Genomic DNA, 21,109 nt, shown 5'->3' on the forward strand with positions numbered 1-21,109 from the left:
AAATTGTTTTCAATTTTTAATTTTAATTTTATTTCATTCTTAATTTTCAAAAATCATTAACCCTTTTTCAAAAACTATTTTCGAAATTTAACTTTAAATTCTAATTTTTAATTTTCGAAAATCCTCTCACCTCTCATCTTCTTCTATTTATTTATTCATCTACTAACACTTCTCTTCATCTCATATCTCTGCTCTCCTCACCCTTCTGTTTGGATTCTCCTTTCTTTTCTCTTCTACTCTTCTTTTCTTCTACTCACAACAAGAGAACCTCTATACTGTGGTAAAAAGGATCCCTATTATTATTTTTCTGTTCCCTTCTCTTTCATATGAGCAGGAGCAAGGACAAGAACATTCTTGTTGAAGTAGATCCTGAACCTGAAAGGACTCTGAAAAGGAAACTAAGAGAAGCTAAAATACAACAATCCAGAGACAACCTTACAGGAATTTTCGAACAGGAAGAGGAGATGGCAGCTGAAAATAATAATAATGCAAGGAGGATGCTTGGTGACTTTACTGCACCTAATTCCAATTTACATGGAAGAAGCATCTCCATCCCTACCATTGGAGCAAACAATTTTGAGCTTAAACCTCAATTAGTTTCTCTGATGCAACAAAACTGCAAGTTTCATGGACTTCCATCTGAAGATCCCTTTCAGTTCTTAACTGAATTTTTGCAGATCTGTGATACTGTTAAGACTAATAGAGTAGATCCTGAAGTCTACAGGCTCATGCTTTTCCCTTTTGCTGTGAGAGACAGAGCTAGAATATGGTTGGACTCTCAACCTAAGGATAGCCTGAACTCTTGGGATAAGCTGGTCAAGGCTTTCTTAGCCAAGTTCTTTCCTCCTCAAAAGCTGAGTAAGCTTAGAGTGGATGTTGATAAATGGATTTTTGATGGTTTAGAATTTCACAAATGAATTCTCGTTGCAAGTATAGTTCCTAAACCAAACAATAATCCTTTCATACAAAAAGATTGTTTGTCACTAGTACAAACCCCTAAAATTTATAAACCGAAGTATTGGAACCTCGGGTCGTTCTCCCTAGGAATTGTAATGAAGTGTCTTGTTATTGGTTGTGAATTATATTTGGGGTTTTTAAGCTTTTGGACAAGAAATATAAATGGCAAAGAAAATAAACTAACAACTAACAAAGCTCTTGGCAAGATATGAGAACTAGAAGTCCTATCCTAGTTATCCTTCTCAATTGTGATGAGAATTGTTCATTGCTACCACTTAGTTAACCCTTACTAAAGAAAGGAAAGTCAAGTGGATGAATTGACTTGAGCCACAAGTCCTAGCCAACTCCCAAGGAAAGACTAGCTTTAGTGCACTCCAAACCAATTAGCAATCTCTCCAATTATCAATCAACAAAGGAATTAGATAACTCAAGTGTCACTAATTACTCTACCTAGGCCAAGAGGAACAAAATCTAACTAATAGCTATAAGAGACATTTTATCAAAAACATAGAGTGCAATACAAGTGAACACATAAATTTGCAAGAATTAAAGAGAGATCTAACTACAAAGGCAAGAGGTCCACAATAGAAAACTAAATCAATCATGAAACAACAAAGAACTTACCAATTGCATTGAAGGAGAAATGTAGATCTACAAAAGAGAATTCACAAACTACAAACAAAGGAATTACATTAGAAGAAGAATCCTACAAGTGCAATAGAGGAGAGGAACGAAAATTAGAAGAGAGAATAAGAAGAAATAGATCTAGATCTAAGAACTAATCTAATCCTAATCCTAGAGAGAAGAGAGAGCTTCTCTCTCTAGAAACTAACTACAAAGCTAAACTAAACTAATTGGTAACTAACATATGTTTCCCTCTTCACTCCTTGGGTTAAATAGCATCAGAAATGAGTTGGATTGGGCCCACAAGGCTTTTGAATTCGTTGGCCACGTTTTGCTTTAAGTGAACTAGGTGGCAGCAACGGCGCATGCGCGTACTTTGCGCGTGCGCGCCACCATACGTGTAGCAACTATGGCAAATCTTATATCGTTTCGAAGCCCCGGATGTTAGCTTTCCAACCCAACTAGAACCGCATCATTTGGACCTCTGTAGCTCAAGTTATGGCCGATTAAGTGCGAAGAGGTCGGCTTGACAGCTTTCCGGTTCTTTCATTTCTTCATGAGTTCTCCAACTTTTCATGCTTTCTTTCTTCATTCCCTTGATCCAATCTTTGCCTCCTAAACCTTAAATCACTTAACAAACATATCAAGGCATCTAATAGAATCAAGGTGAATTAAATTTAGCTATTTTGAGTCCTAAAAAGCATGTTTTCACATTCAAGCACAATTAAAGGAGAATATACAAAACCATGCTATTTCTTGAATAAATATGGGTAAAAGGTGATAAAATCTCCAAAAATCAATACAAGATAAACCCTACAAATGGGGTTTGTCAACCTCCCCACACTTAAACCAAGCATGTCCTCATGCTTAAACCAAGAATGAAGTAAGGGTATGGCATTTATTCAATGGAAACTAACTAAATGCAATCTACCTATATGCAACTATCTAAATGAATGTAAGTGCTTGGTCAAAATAAATCAATTCCCAAGAAACATATATGCACAAGGGCTAAGGACTAGCAAGTCTAATCCATAATTGAATTGAGTTATTAAATATTTTTACAAACTTGCATGAAGAATGATGATCATAGGTGAAAACATGTAATTGAGCATCAAACCCTCACCGGATGTGTTTGCACTCTATTCGCTCAAGTGTTTAGGGTTGATTCACTCAATTCTCCTCTATTTCATGCTTTCCAAGATTTTTTTTTCTTCTAACAATCAACATTTATTTCATGCATGCATACAAGTATCATGAGGTCTTTTCATTGGTTGTAATGGGGCTAGGGTCAAGGTAGGATGCATATTTGGTCAAGTGAGCTTGAAATTTGAATCTTTGATAAGCTTAAACTTCCCACCTAACCTATGACATCCTATACAATTAAGTTCTAATCTAGCTACCCATTCTTCACTTTTTCACATACTCATGCATTTTCTTTTTCATTTCACAACACTTATGCATTGATTTTATTGGACCTTGCCTTGGGGCATTTTGTCCCCTTTTTATTATTTTTTTTTCTTCTTTTTTTTCTATTTTTTTTTCTTTTCCATATTATTTTTCTTTTCTTTTTCTTTTGTTTTTCTCATTTTTTTTTCTTTCTATATACAAGAGCATCAATGCATAAGGTTTTACATTTGATCGATACATGAGTATATACCCAATTCCCAATATTTTCAATAACAATACAAAATACCCTTTTATTCACCCAATGTCCCAAGGTTCCCACACTTGAATGATACTCACACACACTAGCCTAAGCTAATCAAAGATCCAAATTAAGGGACAATTATTGTTTTTCTCTTTAAGGCTTGTAATGTGCTAAAATAAGAATAAGTGGGTTAAGCGTAGGCTCAAATTTGGCTAACAAAGGAAGATAAAAGGTAAGGCTATTTGGGTAAGTGAGCTAATAAAATGATGGCCTCAATCATATAAATGCATGAATATAAAAAATAATGGAAATAAAGAATCAAACAAATCAAAGATTACAATCATAGAAAGAGAATAATGCACACAAGAAGGAAAAATAAGTGGTTATAAGATGTAACCACACCATTAGGCTCAAGACTCTCTTGCTTGTGTTCTTAGCTCAAAAACATGATCCACAATATATATAATTCAAGCAAGTTCTATGAAAGGTTTTCACTCAAATCAATTGAGATGCCCTATAGATAGAAATCCTTGAAAAATTTCATTATTTTGACTAAGCTTATTGTGTATACATATGCAAAAATAAGAAAATGAGAGTAAAAATCCTAAAAACCTAAAATGAAATGCAAAAGTGTTGGGATTAGAAATTTGTCACCCAAAATCGCCGATCGGTCGGACGACCTCCCCACACTTAAAAGTTTGCACCGTCCTCGGTGCACTCAAAGATGAGCAAGGGGGTACGGCAACTCTCCGGATTGCTATGTGTTCTTTCTTCCGCTTCCATGGTTGCTTGTGGTGCATTCGTTATGAAAAACAAAAATATAACACCATAAGATGAGAAGATATAAAAGCAAGGAAGCATACATTGTTGGAATGAGGTAAATCACTAGAATGAGGTGAGTGAATTAGTGTGACATTAAGAAATATTAGGTGTGTGAATTCTAAATTGCGCGGTTTAGAATACACATTAGCATAAAAGCTATGTCACAAAAGAAGCATGCACTTCACTTATCTTAGTGTGCTTGAGATGCTTTAAGTAAGCTTGTAAGGTAAGACAAGCATTAGAGAAGCATGAAAGCATTCAAGTCAAACATATGGATGGATATAATCATGAACACAATGCATTAAGGTAAATACACAACATCATCCATCAAGAGGTTGCCTAATCGAGGAAAAAGGATCCAAATCACATGGTGGCTAGCTACAACATGCAATTCAAAAGAGTTATAAGCTTGAAGACAATTCTCATCACTTGGTATTTTTCAAAAGGTAAGCATGAAGAACTCAAAATCAAGTAACAAAATATAACCTCAATCATAGAATCCAACAAAGGTTATAAACATAATGATGTGAAGAAAACATCCCATTTTAATACTCAGTAGCAATTAATGGTAAGCAAGAATAACAATCCAACACTTACAATGAAAGAAAAAAAATGAAATGGAAACTAACTAAAACTAATTATCAACTAAATGACTAACTAATTAGTTAACTAAAATAAATGGTTATTAACGGTGTTTGGAGGTGTTGGATGAGTGGTAGAAGGAGGGAAGAAGAAAGGAGAAGGAAAGAAATGGAAAGGGGAAAAGAAAAGAAGTGGATGGAAGAGAGGGCATCCACACGTACGCACGCATGGCGCGCGCGCGTCGTTAGCTTATTTCGAGAGTGGCGCGTACGCGTCATGTGCGCGTGTGCGCAAGTGGGGTTTGTGCCAGAGGCACAACGTTGGCGCGGCGCAGGCACAACTCTCTGGAAAATGTATGGAGGTTGGAACTTCTCAATCTACGCGTACGCACGCATGGCGCGCGCGCGTGGATGGTCGAAAATGCTGGAAGTGCGCGTACGCGCCATGTACGCGTACGCGTAGATGGTGCTCTTGTTTTTCAAAAATTTTCTTTTTTCTATGTTTTTGCACCAATCCAAGCATTCCAAACCTCCAAACAGCTACCAAAACACCATAAAACCTTATTTAACATACTTAAACTACCAAACATACTCAACTAACTAAACAAAACATGAAATTAAACTAATTCTATCAATATGTACAAAAGAGAAAATGAAAGGATTTTACCATGGTGGGTTGTCTCCCACCTAGCACTTTTGTTTATTGTCCTTAAGTTGGACTTATGGGGAGCTCCTCATCAAGGTGGCTTGTGCTTGTATTCATCTTGGAACTCCCACCAATGCTTGGTTCTCCATTGTGCCCCAAGATTCTTCATGGATTGAGCCAAGTCTTGATGGAGTTCTTCACAAGCTTGGGGCTCCCAAAGTTGATCCTCTTCGTGTAATCCGGGATCCCACACTTTGTTTTCACACCCGTCTTGAGGTTGGTCATCATTATTAGTCCAACCGGGTGGTGAGTAAGGTGAATTCTCTATATAGTGGCCAACAATCCTCCTAGACCCATCTATTTGAGCACTACTCCAACCTTTATATCTCATGTTTGATGCATCAACCATAATGAGCCTTGATTTGCAACGCCAACCACAAAACCTTTTTCGTTTACGCTTCATCCCACAAAGCTCCCTAAGTTGGCCATCCGTTTCAAGCAAACCATATTCAAGTGGGATAATAAAGCTAATAGAAATAAATTTCACCCACTCAAATGAAGGAGTAGATGGCAACCTAGGCAAAGACAACTCCAAGAGTTTTGATAAAGCGTATTCAATTCCCGTCCTCCTTTTTCTAAGGATTTCCACCTCTTCACAAGACTTCTCAATTATAATCATTTGTTCAACAATTTTATATAAGCCTTTTCTCCTACTCAAGTCATAAATGGGAGGGTAAGAAAAATTTACCTCCACATTGCTTTCCATCTTGTTGGGAGAAGGTTCTTCATGCTCAAAGGATTCTTCACCACTAAGGTTTGATGCTTGATCTTCATCACCAAGGGAACTCACTTCTTGCTCTATCCCATCCAAATCTTCATATGGAATATGTCTTGGAAGGTGTGCACTTTCCTTCCTAGCATCAATTTCAATCATCTTGGAGGGGTTTTCTTCAATTCTAGATTCCCATGGAGGCTCCGCATCTCCTAAGTCTTCAACCAATTCTTCCCTTTCTTCAATAATCATAGCTTCCTCCAATTGTTCCAATACAAAGCAACTTCCCTCATTCTCCACCAATCTCTCTTTTATGTTATGCTCTTCATTTGATTCCCCACATGTAGCCATGGGAGTTCCTTGAGAGTTCAAGCATTGGGATGCTAACCGGTTTACCACCTCATCCAAGGCGGCCGTGAATTGTTGCACATCCCTTTTCATTTCCTCTTGTCCTTGAACAAGAACATCAAGGATGTCATCCATTGGAGGTTGGGGTGGATGGAAGGGTTCATCAATTTGGGGGAAGGGTTCATAGTAGGAAGGTGGTTCTTCTTGGTAGAGTTGTGGTGGTTCAATAATTTCCACTCTTTCCACTTGTTGCACAACACACTCCATGGTTGCTTGAAATTGATCCAATGCTTCCTTGAGACGATCCCTTGACTCTTGTTCCTCTTGGATAATATGATTAGGATCATGTGGCTCTTGGATCAATGGATATGAGTATTCTTCCATGGGAGGTTGTGGTGGAAAGTAGTATTCATCTTGTGGTTGCAAATTTTCATACAATTGAGGTGGTTCATCTTAGTAATAACATGGAGGGGGTGGCTCTTGGAAGTGGTGATGTTGAGATGGTGGTGGCTCTATATGTGGTTCATATGGCTCATACGGTTGTTGTAATAGTGGATATGGATGAAGGTCATATGAAGGTGGTTGGTGAAAAGTGGCTTTTGAGTATGGTTGAGGGTTATGTTGAGGGTATGGCTCATAGGCATATGGTGGTGGTTCTTGAAAGTCACAAGGGAGTTCACCATAGCCATTAGATTGATATGCATCAAAGAATGGCTCTTCTTCATAGTGTATTGGTGGAGGTTGTTGCCATGAAGATTGATCATGTGCATGTGGCTCTTCCCACCTTTGGTTATCCCATTCTTGATACACATCTTCATTGTAGCCCCCATTACCTACAACATAGTTGTAATCACACTCATAGCCAAAGTGAGAATTCATGATAGCAAGAGAAAATAAAAATAAAATCAAATAAGAAGCAAGAAAATTAAATCCTAAAAACTAGTAAGAACTAACAAAGAAGCAAAAGGCAAACATATTCACAATATTCACATATATACAATAACCAATAACATAACACCATTGCAATTCCCCGGCAACGGCGCCATTTTGATAAATGGATTTTTGATGGTTTAGAATTTCACAAATGAATTGTCGTTGCAAGTATAGTTCCTAAACCAAACAATAATCCTTTCATACAAAAAGATTGTTTGTCACTAGTACAAACCCCTAAAATTTATAAACCGAAGTATTGGAACCTCGGGTCGTTCTCCCTAGGAATTGTAATGAAGTGTCTTGTTATTGATTGTGAATTATATTTGGGGTTTTTAAGCTTTTGGACAAGAAATATAAATGGCAAAGAAAATAAACTAACAACTAACAAAGCTCTTGGCAAGATATGAGAACTAGAAGTCCTATCCTAGTTATCCTTCTCAATTGTGATGAGAATTGTTCATTGCTACCACTTAGTTAACCCTTACTAAAGAAAGGAAAGTCAAGTGGATGAATTGACTTGAGCCACAAGTCCTAGCCAACTCCCAAGGAAAGACTAGCTTTAGTGCGCTCCAAACCAATTAGCAATCTCTCCAATTATCAATCAACAAAGGAATTAGATAACTCAAGTGTCACTAATTACTCTACCTAGGCCAAGAGGAACAAAATCTAACTAATAGCTATAAGAGACATTTCATCAAAAACATAGAGTGCAATACAAGTGAACACATAAATTTGCAAGAATTAAAGAGAGATCTAACTACAAAGGCAAGAGGTCCACAATAGAAAACTAAATCAATCATGAAACAACAAAGAACTTACCAATTGCATTGAAGGAGAAATGTAGATCTACAAAAGAGAATTCACAAACTACAAACAAAGGAATTACATTAGAAGAAGAATCCTACAAGTGCAATAGAGGAGAGGAACGAAAATTAGAAGAGAGAATAAGAAGAAATAGATCTAGATCTAAGAACTAATCTAATCTTAATCCTAGAGAGAAGAGAGAGCTTCTCTCTCTAGAAACTAACTACAAAGCTAAACTAAACTAATTGGTAACTAACATATGTTTCCCTCTTCACTCCTTGGGTTAAATAGCATCAGAAATGAGTTGGATTGGGCCCACAAGGCTTTTGAATTCGTTGGCCACGTTTTGCTTTAAGTGAACTAGGTGGCAGCAACGGCGCGTGCGCGCCACCATACGTGTAGCAACTATGGCAAATCTTATATCATTTCGAAGCCCCGGATGTTAGCTTTCCAACCCAACTGGAACCGTATCATTTGGACCTCTGTAGCTCAAGTTATGGCCGATTAAGTGCGAAGAGGTCGGCTTGACAGCTTTCCGGTTCTTTCATTTCTTCATGAGTTCTCCAACTTTTCATGCTTTCTTTCTTCATTCCCTTGATCCAATCTTTGCCTCCTAAACCTTAAATCACTTAACAAACATATCAAGGCATCTAATAGAATCAAGGTGAATTAAATTTAGCTATTTTGAGTCCTAAAAAGCATGTTTTCACATTCAAGCACAATTAAAGGAGAATATACAAAACCATGCTATTTCTTGAATAAATATGGGTAAAAGGTGATAAAATCTCCAAAAATCAATACAAGATAAACCCTACAAATGGGGTTTGTCAGATGTTCAAACCTTCATACAGAAAGAAGGTGAATCCCTCTATGAAGCTTGGGAGAGATACAAGGAACTGACCAAAAAGTGTCCTTCTGACATGCTTTCAGAATGGACCATCCTGGATATATTCTATGATGGTCTGTCTGAATTAGCTAAGATGTCATTGTATACTTTTGTAGGTGGATCCTTTCACCTAAAGAAAACACCTGCAGAAGCTCAAGAACTCATTGACATGGTTACTAACAACCAGTTTATGTACACTTCTGAGAGAAATCCTGTGAGTAATGGGACGCCTCAGAAGAAGGGAGTTCTTGAAATTGATACTCTGAATGTCATATTGGCTCAGAATAAAATATTGACTCAGCAAGTTAATATGATTTCTCAGAGTCTGAATGGAATGCAAGCTGCATCCAACAGTACTCAAGAGGCATCTTCTAAAGAAGAAGCTTATGATCCTGAGAACCCTGCAATAGCAGAGGTAAATTATATGGGTGAACCTTATGGGAACACCTATAATCCCTCATGGAGAAATCACCCAAATTTCTCATGGAAGGATCAACAAAAGCCTCAACAAGGCTTTAATAATGGTGGAAGAAACAAGTTTAGCAACAGCAAGCCTTTTCCATCATCCACTCAGCAACAGACAGAGAACTCTGAACAAAATACCTCTAATTTAGCAAACTTAGTCTCTGATCTATCTAAGGCCACTCTGAGTTTCATGAATGAAACAAGGTCCTCCATTAGAAATTTGGAGGCACAAGTGGGCCAGCTGAGTAAGAAGATCATTGAAATCCCTCCTAGTGCTCTCCCAAGCAATACAGAAGAAAATCCAAAAGGAGAGTGCAAGGCCATTGATATAACCATCATGGCTGAATCCAAGGAGGAAGGGGAGGACGTGAATCCCAAGGAGGAAGACCTCCTGAGACGTCCAATGATCAATAAGGAGTTTTCCTCTGAGGAACCAAAGGAATCTGAGACTCATCTAGAGACCATAGAGATTCCATTGAACCTCCTTATGCTATTCATGAGCTATGAAGAGTACTCTTCCTCTGAAGAGAATGAAGATATTACTGAAGAGCAAGTTGCCAAGTTCCTTGGTGCAATCATGAAGCTGAATGCCAATTTATTTGGTAAAGAGACTTGGGGAGATGAACCTCCCCTGTTCACCAATGAACTAAATGCATTGGATCAACTGAGACTGCCTCAGAAGAAACAGGATCCTGGAAAGTTCCTAATACCTTGTACCATAGGCACCATAACCTTTGAGAAGGCTCTATGTGACCTTGGGTCAGGAATAAATCTCATGCCACTCTCTGTAATGGAGAAACTGGGAATCTTTAAGGTGCAAGCTGCTAGAATCTCATTAGAGATGGCAGACAATTCAAGAAAAGAGGCTTATGGACAGGTAGAGGATGTGTTAGTAAAGATTGAAGGCCTTTACATCCCTGTTGATTTCATAATCCTAGATACTGGGAAGGATGAGGATGAATCTATCATCCTTGGAAGACCCTTCCTAGCCACAGCAAGAGTTGTGATTGATGTTGAAAGAGGTGAACTAGTCCTTCAATTGAATGAGGACTCCCTTGTGTTTAAAACTCAAAGACATCCTTCTGTAAACATGGAAAAGAGGCACAATAAGCTTCTCTCAAAACAGAGTCATACAGAGCCCCCACAATCAAACTCTAAGTTTGGTGTTGGGAAGTTTCAACAATGCTCTGAACATCTGTGAGGCTCCATGAGAGCCCACTGTCAAGCTATTGACATTAAAGAAGCGCTTGTTGGGAGGCAACCCAATTTTTATTTATCTAATTTTATTTTTATTTTATTGTTATTTCATGTTTTATTAGGTTCATGATCATGTGGAGTCACAAAATAAATAGAAAAATTGAAACCAGAATTAAAAACAGCAGAAGAAAAATCACACCCTGGAGGAAGGACTTACTGGCGTTTAAACGCCAGTAAGGAGCATCTGGCTGGCGTTCAACGCCAGAACAGAGCATGGATCTGGCGCTGAATGCCAGAAACAAGCATAGAACTGGCGTTCAACGCCAGAAACATGCTGCATCTGGGCGTTGAACGCCCCGAACAAGCATCAGTTCGGCGTTTAAACGCCAGAATTGCATGCAAAGGCATTTTACATGCCTAATTGGTGCAGAGATGTAAATCCTTGACACCTCAAGATCTGTGGACCTCACAGGATCATCTCAGGATCTGTAGACCCCACAGGATCCCCACCTTTCCTCCTCATAATCCTAGATTCTTCCACATCTTCTTCTTCATCTATTCTTTCTTCTTTTGCTCGAGGGCGAGCAACATTCTATGTTTGGTGTGGTAAAAGCATAGTTTTTTTTTTTATTTTTCCATAACCATTGATGGCACCTAAGGCCAGAGAAACCTCTAGAAAGAGGAAAGGGAAGACAAAAGCTTCCATCAAGGGTCTATAGCTCAGTGGTAGAACATTTGACTGCAAATCAAGAGATCCCTGAGATACCTCAGGGGATACATTTTTCTCCACATAATTATTGGGAGTAACTAAGGATAGGAACATCAAGAGCACTCAATCATCCTCCATGAAATTAGAGAAGATCAAAGAGCTATGAGGGAGGAGCAACAAAGACAAGGAAGAGACATAGAAGAGCTCAAGGACATCATTGGTACCTCAAGAAGAAAACGCCACCATCACTAAGGTGGACTCATTCCTTGTTCTTAAATTTTCTATTTTTCGTTTTCTTATGTTAAATGTTTATCTATGTTTGTGTCTTTATTACATGATCATTAGTGTCTAAGTGTCTATGCCTTAAAGTAGTGAATATGAATCCATCACCTCTCTTAAATGAAAAATGTTTTAAAAACAAAAGAACAAGAAGTACATGGTTTCGAATTCATCCTTGAAACTAGTTTAATTATTTTGATGTGGTGATAATACTTTTTGTTTTCTGAATGAATGCTTGAACAGTGCATATGTCTTTTGAAGTTGTTGTTTATGAATGTTAAATATGTTGGCTCTTGAAAGAATGATGACAAGGAGACATGTTATTTGATAATCTGAAAAATCATAAAAATGATTATTGAAGCAAGAAAAAGCAGTGAATACAAAGCTTGCAGAAAAAAATGGCGAAAAAAAATTAGAAAAAGAAAAAGCAAGTAGAAAAAGCCAAAAGCTCTTAAAACCAAAAGGCAAGAGCAAAAAGCCAATAACCCTTAAAACCAAAAGGCAAGGGTAAATAAAAAGGATCCCAAGGCTTTGAGCATCAGTGGATAGGAGGGCCTAAAGGAATAAAATCCTGGCCTAAGGGCTAAACCAAGCTGTCCCTAACCATGTGCTTGTGGCGTGAAGGTGTCAAGTGAAAACTTGAGACTGAGCGGTTAAAGTCAAGGTCCAAAGCAAAAAAAGAGTGTGCTTAAGAACCCTGGACACCTCTAATTGGGGACTTTAGCAAAGCTGAGTCACAATCTGAAAAGGTTCACCCAGTTATGTGTCTGTGGCATTTATGTATCCGGTGGTAATACTGGAAAACAAAGTGCTTAGGGCCACGGCTAAGACTCATAAAGTAGCTGTGTTCAAGAATCAACATACTGAACTAGGAGAATCAATAACACTATCTAAACTCTGAGTTCCTATAGATGACAATCATTCTGAACCTCAATGGATAAAGTGAGATGCCAAAACTATTCAAGAGACAAAAAGCTACAAGTCCCGCTCATCTAATTGGGGCTATGTTTCATTGATATTTTGGAATTTATAGTATATTCTCTTCTTTTTATCCTATTTGATTTTCAGTTGCTTAGGGACAAGCAACAATTTAAGTTTGGTGTTGTGATGAGCGGATAATTTATACGCTTTTTGGCATTGTTTTTAGTATGTTTTTAGTAGGATCTAGTTACTTTTAGGGATGTTTTTATTAGTTTTTATGTTAAATTCACATTTCTGGACTTTACTATGATTTTGTGTGTTTTTCTGTGATTTCAGATATTTTCTGGCTGAAATTGAGGGACTTGAGCAAAAATCAAATTCAAAGGTTGAAGAAGGACTGCTGATGCTGTTGGATTCTGACCTCCCTGCACTCAAAGTGGATTTTCTGGAGCTACAGAACTTCAAATGGCGCGCTCTCAATGACGTTGGAAATTAGACATCCAGGGCTTTCCAGCAATATATAATAGTCCATAATTTTCCCAAGTGTAGACGACGCAAAAGGGCGTTGAACGCCAGTTTTACGCTGCAGTCTGGAGTTAAACGCCAGAAACACGTCACGAACCAGAGTTGAACGCCAAAAACACGTTACAACTTGGCATTCAACTCCAAAAGAAGCCTCTGCATGTGTAAACTTCAAGCTCAGCCCAAGCACACACCAAGTGGGCCCCAAAAGTGGATTTATGCATCAATTACTTACTTCTGTAAACCCTAGTAACTAGTTTAGTATAAATAGGACTTTTTACTATTGTATTAGACATCTTGGGACGTCTAGTTCTTAGATCATGGGGGCTGGCCATTCGGCCATGCCTGAACCTTTCACTTATGTATTTCTCAACGGTAGAGTTTCTACACTCCATAGATTAAGGTGTGGAGCTCTGCTGTTCCTCAAGGATTAATGCAAAGTACTACTGTTTTTCTATTCAATTCAACTTATTCCGCTTCTAAGATATTCATTCGCACTTCACTATGAATGTGATGATTGTGACAGTCATCATCATTCCCCCATGAACGCGTGCCTGACAACCACTTCTGTTCTACCTTAGATTGAATGGATATCTCTTGGATATCTAATACAGGGGACCGTGTCCGAGTTATTAGTGTCTTCGTGGTATAAGTTAGAACCCATGGATGGCCATTCCTGAGATCCGGAAAGTCTAAACCTGGTCTGTGGTATTTCGAGTAGGATCTGGGAAGGGATGGCTGTGACGAACTTCAAATTCGCGAGTGCTGGGCGTAGTGACAGACGCAAAAGGAGGGTGAATCCTATTCCAGTATGATCGAGAACCTCCAGATGATTAGCCGTGCCGTGACAAAGCATTTGGACCTTTTTCACAGAGAGGATGGGATGTAGCCATTGACAACGGTGATGCCTTACAGAAAGCTTGCCATGGAAAGGAGTAGGAATAATTGGATGAAGACAGCAGGAAAGCAGAGGTTCAGAGGAACGAAAGCATCTCTATACGCTTATCTGAAATTCTCACCAATGATTTACATAAGTATTTCTATCTTTATTTTCTGTTTATTTATTATTATTATTCGAAAACTTCACAACCATTTGATATCCACCTGACTGAGATTTACAAGGTGACCATAGCTTGCTTCAAGCCGACAATCTCCGTGGGATCGACCCTTACTCACGTAAGGTTTTATTACTTGGATGACCCAGTGCACTTGCTGGTTAGTTGTATCAAAGTTGTGACAAATTATGAATTAAGATTAGAGCACCAAGTTTTTGGAGCCATTACCAGGGATCACAATTTCGTGCACCACAGCCTCTACTTGTTCGTTGGTTTGGGGATGCTCAACTGACGAGAACTTTTGTTTTATGCCCAAGCCGTCCAGGAATTCTCTGAATTTTTATCAGCGAACTGGGTCTCGTTGTCTGAGATGACGACTTCCGAGATCCTTAATCTTGCTATTACGTACCTCCACATGAACTTTCAACAATTGGCTGAGGAAATACTGGCCAACAGCTCAACTTCTAGCCACTTTGTGTAATAATCAATTGCCACTATCAGGTACTTGACTTGTCCCGGTCCGACCGGGAAGGGTCCTAGTAGGTCAACTCCCTATTGTGAGAAAGGCCGGGAAGCTGTGAGAAGACTAAGCCCGGTTGTCGGCGCTTTATGGAAGTTAGAGTTTTTCTGGCATCTTTTGCACCTTCTCACGAACTCTTTCGAATCCGCCATCATAGAGGGCCAATAATATCCGGCTCTGATAAGCTTCCTAGCTAAAGCCTTCCCCCCGATGTGGTGACCACAGCATCCTTCGTGGACTTCCCGGAGAACATATTCCGTTTGATCGGGGCGTAGGCATTTCAGCAATGGCTGGCTAAGCCATTTTTTAAACAACTGGCCCTGTATGATTGCATACTTGGCCGCTTCCCGCCTTGTTGCTTTAGCCGTCTTCTCGTCGTTGGGGAGCCTGGCATTTTCTAAGAAGTCGATGATCGGGTCCATCCAGCAAGGTTCTGATTGGGTTATCTGCAGCACCACTGCTGGTTCTTTCATCAAACCTTGAATGAGGGATCGGTTGCCAGTCCTTGGCTTTGTGCTTGCTAGCTTGGACAGGAGGTCTACCCGTGTATTCCTTTCTCTCGAAACGTGTTGGATCGTGACCTCCTCAAACTGCTTGCTCAATTCTTTGACTTTCTCCAGGTACTTCTGTAACAGTGAGTCTCTGGCTTGGTAGGTCCCATTGATCTGAGAAGTAACGACCTGCGAGTCACTACACACTTCTAGTCTTGTGGCTCCGACTTCCCTTGCTAGAGCTAGGCCGCCCAGCAGGGCCTCGTATTCCGCTTGGTTGTTTGACACCGGGAAGTCTAATTTGACTGACAGCTCGTATATAACTCCAGCTGGATTCTCCAGGATGATTCCTGCTCCTCCGAATGTTTGGTTGGATGCTCCGTCAACGTAGAGCTTCCACCGTGTGCTCGGCCCCCCGTCTAGGTCCCCTGTTACTTCTACTAGGAAATCAGCCATGGTTTGAGCCTTGATCGCGTGCCTGGATTTATACTGTAAGTCATACTGGGAGAGTTCGACAGCCCAAGTCATCATTCTACCCGCCAAGTTGGGATTCTGGAGTACTTGCCGGATTGCCTGATCCGTCCTGACGATTACTTGGTGTCCTTGAAAGTACTGCCGCAACCTGCGTGACGAAATCAGGAGCGCATACGCCACTTTCTCTAGCTTGCTATACCTTAGCTCTGCTCCTTGTAGTGCTTTACTCACAAAATATATTGGTTGTTGAGTCTTCCTCTCTTCTCACACTAAGACCGCCGCCAAGGCCTTATCGGTTACTGCCAAGTACAAGTATAGCGTTTCTCCCTTCTTAGGTCTTGCGAGGACGGGTGGTGCCAAAACTATTTGTTTGAATTGCTTGAAAGATTCTTAACATACCGGGGTCCACTCGAACGTGATTCCCTTTTTCATTAGGTTAAAGAAGGGTAGCGCTTTGGCCGCCGACGCGCCGAGGAAATGGGATAGTGCTGTGAGTCTGCCCGCCAACCTTTGGACATCTTTCACACTTCCCGGGCTCTTCATCTGAAGGATTGCACCGCATTTTTCTGGGTTGGCCTCTACCCCTCGTTAGGTTATCATAAACCCCAAGAACTTACCGGTTTCGACGGCGAAGGCGCACTTCAGCGGATTGAGCCTCATTCCGTGCTGCCGAAGAGACGCAAAGACACTTTCTAGGTCACTTAAAATGGCCTCGGGCCTGGCGGTTTGACTAAGATATCGTCTACGTATACCTCTACCGTCTTGCCGATGAGGTCCCTAAAGACCTTTTTCATCAGCCTTTGGTACGTGGCCCTGCGTTCTTCTGTCCGAACGGCATAACTTTGTAGCAATATGTCCCTCCCGGCGTTATGAATGCCGTTTTCTCCTCATCTGGCGAGTGCATCGGTATCTGATTATACCCAGAATAGGCATCCGTGAAGCTCAAATATCGGTAACCCGCCGCCGCGTCGACAAGAGCATCGATGTTTGGTAGGGGGAAGGAATCTTTGGGACATGCTTTGTTAAGGTCAGAGTAATCCACGCACATTCTCCATTCCCGCTAGGATTTTTAACCAGGACACATTTGCAAGCCAAGTCGAGTAATCGAGTTCCCGAATGAAGCCCGCTTCCAGTAGGCTGGCCGTCTGTTTGGCCACCTCTTCTGCCCTTTCTTGGGACATTTTTCTCCTCCTTTGGGCCACTGGCTTTGCCTCCGGTCTCACGGCCAGTTGGTGTGACATGAACTGGGGGTCTATACCCGGCATGTCGGCCGGCGTCCAGGCAAACAAGTCGTCGTTGGCCCTGATCATCTCTATGAGGGGTTCTTTCAGGTCATGGGGCAGATTCCTGTTTACAAAGGTAAACTTCTCGTCTGAATCGCCGACCCCGAACTTTTCAAGATCTCCCTCTGGTTCGGGCCTGGGTTTGTCATCAACCCTGGCGTCTAGGTCGGCGAGAAATACACCGAATGCTTCTTTAGATTTCTTTCTCAGGGAGAGGCTGGCGTTGTCGCATGCGACTGCCGTCTCTAGATCTCCCCTGATGGTCCCAACTGATCCATCGTCAGCTACAAACTTTATTAGCAATAACTTGGTGGAGATCACCGCCCCAAATTCGTTGATGGTCTTCCTCCCCAGGATGAGGCTGTAGGCCGTCGAGTCTCTTAAGACCACGAACTCCGCCATTAGCGACCTCTTCCCCCTGCCTCCGCCTATGGAGACCGGGAGGAAAATTACGCCATCTGGCTTGATGAAGTTATCACCTAGGCCTACCACGCCGTGCTGGTGACCTCTGAGGTCAGCGTCTCGTAGGCCCAGGACGTCAAAGACATTGCGAAATATGATATTGGAATCAGCTCCTGTGTCCACCAAGATCCGCTTTACTAGGCTGGTGCCCACCCTGGCTGTGATCACCATCGGCAGACTCTCCGCAACCTCATCGAACCATTGATCCTCGGGGCCGAAAGATATCGAGGGCAACTTGCGAGAGGTCGGTGCGGGGCCAGAAGACATAGCTAGAACCTTGGCGTCCTTCTTACTAGCCGATTTCGACCTGGGAGGGACATCCCTTCCAATCACCATATTCACCACGGTGAGGGCACGCTCCGCGTCCTCCTCGGGTTCCCGTCTCTGCTTTACGGCGCGGCTTTGTCCTCGGTTGACCGGTCCCTCCTCCTAGGTTCCCTTATTAGGTGGGCGAACTCGACCAGCTTTCCTTCTCAGATGTCCTGCTCCAGGGCGTCCTTCAGGTCGAAGCAGTCTTGGGTCTTGTGGCCATATCCCTTCTGATAATCACAATAGAGGTTCTTGTTTCCTTCCGTCCTGTCCCTGAGTTGTCGGGGCTTCGACAAGATGCCCTTGTCGGTAATTCGCTGATAAACCTCGACGATTGGAGCCGCTACGAGGGTGTAGTTGGTGAACTTCCCAACACGGGGAAAGGGTTTGAAAGTCTTGACTGTTCCTCCGTCTCTGGAGTGTTCCTTGGACCTCTCACCGCCACCAAACGGGCGGGTACTAGGGTGTGCGGGCTGCCGTTTATTGGCTGCCACGACTTGACTTACCTCTTCATCATTAATGTATTCCCTGGCTACGTTCTGAATTTTCTGCATTGTCCAGATGGGCTTGGTGGTGAGGTATTTTCAGAAATCCTCATTTAACAAGCCGTTTGTCAAGCATAAGCTGGCCACCGAATCGGTTAAGCCGTCTATCTCAAGGCACTCATCGTTGAACCTGTCCAGGTATTTTCTGGTCGGCTCGCCGTTTTGCTGCGTCACCCCTAGCAGGTTAATCGGGTGTTTTGCTTTGGCGATGCACGTGGTGAACTGGGTCAAGAAAGAACGACTGATGTCGGCAAACGTGGTTATGGAGCCCTGGGAGAGGACATTAAACCAACGAATCGCCGGACCAGCTAAGGTTACTGGGAAATCCCGGCATCTCACTTCGTCGCCTACCCTTTCCAGGTTCATCATGGCCTCGAAGGCCGTTAGATGCTCTTGGGGATCATGGGTACCGTCGTACCTCATACCTGTCAGCTTGTCAAAGTGCTTTGGTAGCCGTACTCCAAGGATCGAGTGGTGGAAAGGGGTTACCCCCATGACCATCGGTTGCCTTTCCCTGCCATGTTCTCTGTTAGGTCGGCCTCTTTTCGTCCTTTCTCGGCGGTTCACTTATGGTGGTCGGTTTCTTCTTCTTTGTCCTCTGTCGCTTTCCCAGTATTCTTCTTCGGTGTCTCTCATTGGTGATCTGTTGTAGACCAGCGGGTCTCGTCTTCTCCTTGGAACTTCTCTGCTCTCCTGGCTTTCTGATTTTGTTCGGGGGCTCGAGGTGCGCCTGGAGCGACTCCTCCGAAGGCTTCTTTCTCCCCTTTGAGTGGATCGGGAAGGCTCCTGGCTAGGAGTGGGCTAACGACTTTCACGATTGGCTACTTCTCGCTCCAAGTTCTGCACCCTGTGGCACAGCTCTTGTATTATCCTGACGCTGTCGCTGCCTGTCCCTCCAAAGGGTCGTCCCTCTGTGTGACGCGGGAGAGATCTGCTACCTTCGCGAACGGGGGCTTCGGTGGCTACCCCACTGCCTCGAGGGTCTATCTCCTCCCCGCGGGTCCCGGCCCCGCCGTCGGCCATGCCAGAAACAAAAAAAAAATCCATGTTGGGGAGATGTCCCCACAGATGGCGCCAATGTTCGGTAAGTCGGGTTACCGGACGGTTCGGGTCGTCGGTTGAGTGTGATGATGGGTCTCTGCCTCGGGCCTGGACTCTGGGAACGGTTTGCGCTTGCTGCCGACCTGCCGAGCTCTTAATGAGCTGAGGGGGGTGTCTCTTGCAATGACACTCCGACGCCCAAGTCAGTAGAATGTATAGGTGATGCGAGAAGATCAAGTAGGGTGATGTACCTGTGAAAGGGGTAGGACCCTCCCCTTATATACCTTGTCAGTGGGTGGGCCCCGCGAGGGGAGGCCTCCTTCCAGGAAGTTTCGCTTCCCCCAATTGTCAAGCAGCTGTCAGTCAGGACGCGTGTCCGGGTTCTGGGTTTGGGCGGATCGCAAGCGCCGACCCTGCTGTGTAGGCCGGTCAGTTGCGGGTCAGGCGGTAACCCTGCTCAGCTGGGCTGGGCCGTAACACCTTTCAACCTAATTTTTTGGGCTGCTTTTCAACCAACTTTTTGAGTGTCTTCTAAAATTCTTCGCATCATTTTTTCTTTTCAAACCTTTGACATGTAAGGGCCAAAGGTTTGTACATAGAATTGGAGAAGAAAAATTAGCATTGTTGATTTTTAATTCCAAATATAATTTACAGATATCATCAATTTTTTTACTTAACTCCACAGCTTTTTCCATAAAGATACGTGCTTTTTCACAATTAGAGACTCGTGTGACTGTTCTTATTGACTTAGGACAGGTTTGCTTAAACAACTATGATGGACATCAGTGACTTAGAGAATGAGAGATTGAATATAGGCCTCTTTTAAATTTGCTTGAGTTATCTTAAAACTGGATAGAACTTTTGAATTCGGTAGAGTTGTCTCGGGAGAAAAGTAGGAGATACTTTTATTTTGTCTCGTGACGAAGGAGGAGCTAAAATAAAATTGCGTGCAAAGTACATAGCTATGTGGTTAAGCTGGATAGAGTAGGTAGGAGATAATTTTGTTTTGTCTTCTAAAGAATAAAACCAGAAATAGAGAAGAGAAAGAGAAGTGACACAGTCATATATTCTGGTTCAGTACTCAGTGCAATGTAACTTACATCTAGTCTCCATCACAACAATGATAGAATTTCACTATCTTTGAACAAGATTACATTCACCAATTTTCCTAGGATTCAACCTAATACTATCTGGGACAACCCAGCTTCTAAGCCATATTTGACTAGGAACTCACCCTATCTTTCAACTACAAAGTGTTCACCCAACTTGTAAGAAAATTTCCTCAGGATCATGAAAATAAAATAGAAATACACACAAAGAATTTTTGAATTAAACATTGAATTTTTTGTAAGTATAACTCTCTCTGCCTTTTTTCTTTCAATGCATTTTTCTTACATTCTTCACCATAATGCCTTTTTCCATTGAAACAAAGAAAGGTTAGACTGAGAAAACAGAATATTCAATTGAGAACTATGAAGGAGAAGAAGGTAATAGCTCTGTAAGTTATGAAAACCCAAATTTGTGCTCTTACTCCTTGAATCAATCTCTAGCCATTTACCCCTTTAATAGAGGAGTAAAGCTTTCAAAGCTTGAACCTTGACTTGCACATGTTTGACTTCTTCTTCCCCAATATCAGTAACAGCAGCAACGTCACAAAAGAGAGATAGAGTAGTAGAAACAGTGATTTAACAGTACATGAATCCATACCTTCCATCTTCTCTATCATTCTTTTTCTTATTGATTCTTGAATTCGAGCCTTTTATTTTTTGCTTTGGCTCCAAGTAACTTTCTTGTCTATTGATTTCTTGCAAAGCT

At 41.6% G+C, this 21,109-nt stretch overlaps 2 protein-coding genes and 1 pseudogene across 2 annotated transcripts; all 3 read right to left on the reverse strand.

Annotated features, from left to right (window-relative positions):
- Positions 1–8,966: 8,966 nt before the first annotated feature.
- LOC148562776 (small nucleolar RNA R71) lies at positions 8,967–9,057 on the reverse strand (annotated as a pseudogene).
- A 5,664-nt stretch (positions 9,058–14,721) lies between these two features.
- LOC148562777 (uncharacterized) lies at positions 14,722–15,636 on the reverse strand. Its single transcript, XM_088490987.1, has one exon. The coding sequence runs from the start codon at positions 15,634–15,636 to the stop codon at positions 14,722–14,724; it is 915 nt and encodes a 304-aa protein (XP_088347113.1).
- Positions 15,637–18,292: 2,656 nt separating this feature from the next.
- Positions 18,293–18,754, reverse strand: LOC107647283 (uncharacterized). Its single transcript, XM_016351377.1, has one exon. The coding sequence runs from the start codon at positions 18,752–18,754 to the stop codon at positions 18,293–18,295; it is 462 nt and encodes a 153-aa protein (XP_016206863.1).
- Between the last annotated feature and the right edge of the window lie 2,355 nt (positions 18,755–21,109).

This window comes from Arachis ipaensis, chromosome B6 (assembly GCF_059453495.1).
Source record: "Arachis ipaensis isolate K30076 ecotype BB chromosome B6, ASM5945349v1, whole genome shotgun sequence".
In the NCBI taxonomy this organism is placed as follows: domain Eukaryota; kingdom Viridiplantae; phylum Streptophyta; class Magnoliopsida; order Fabales; family Fabaceae; genus Arachis; species Arachis ipaensis.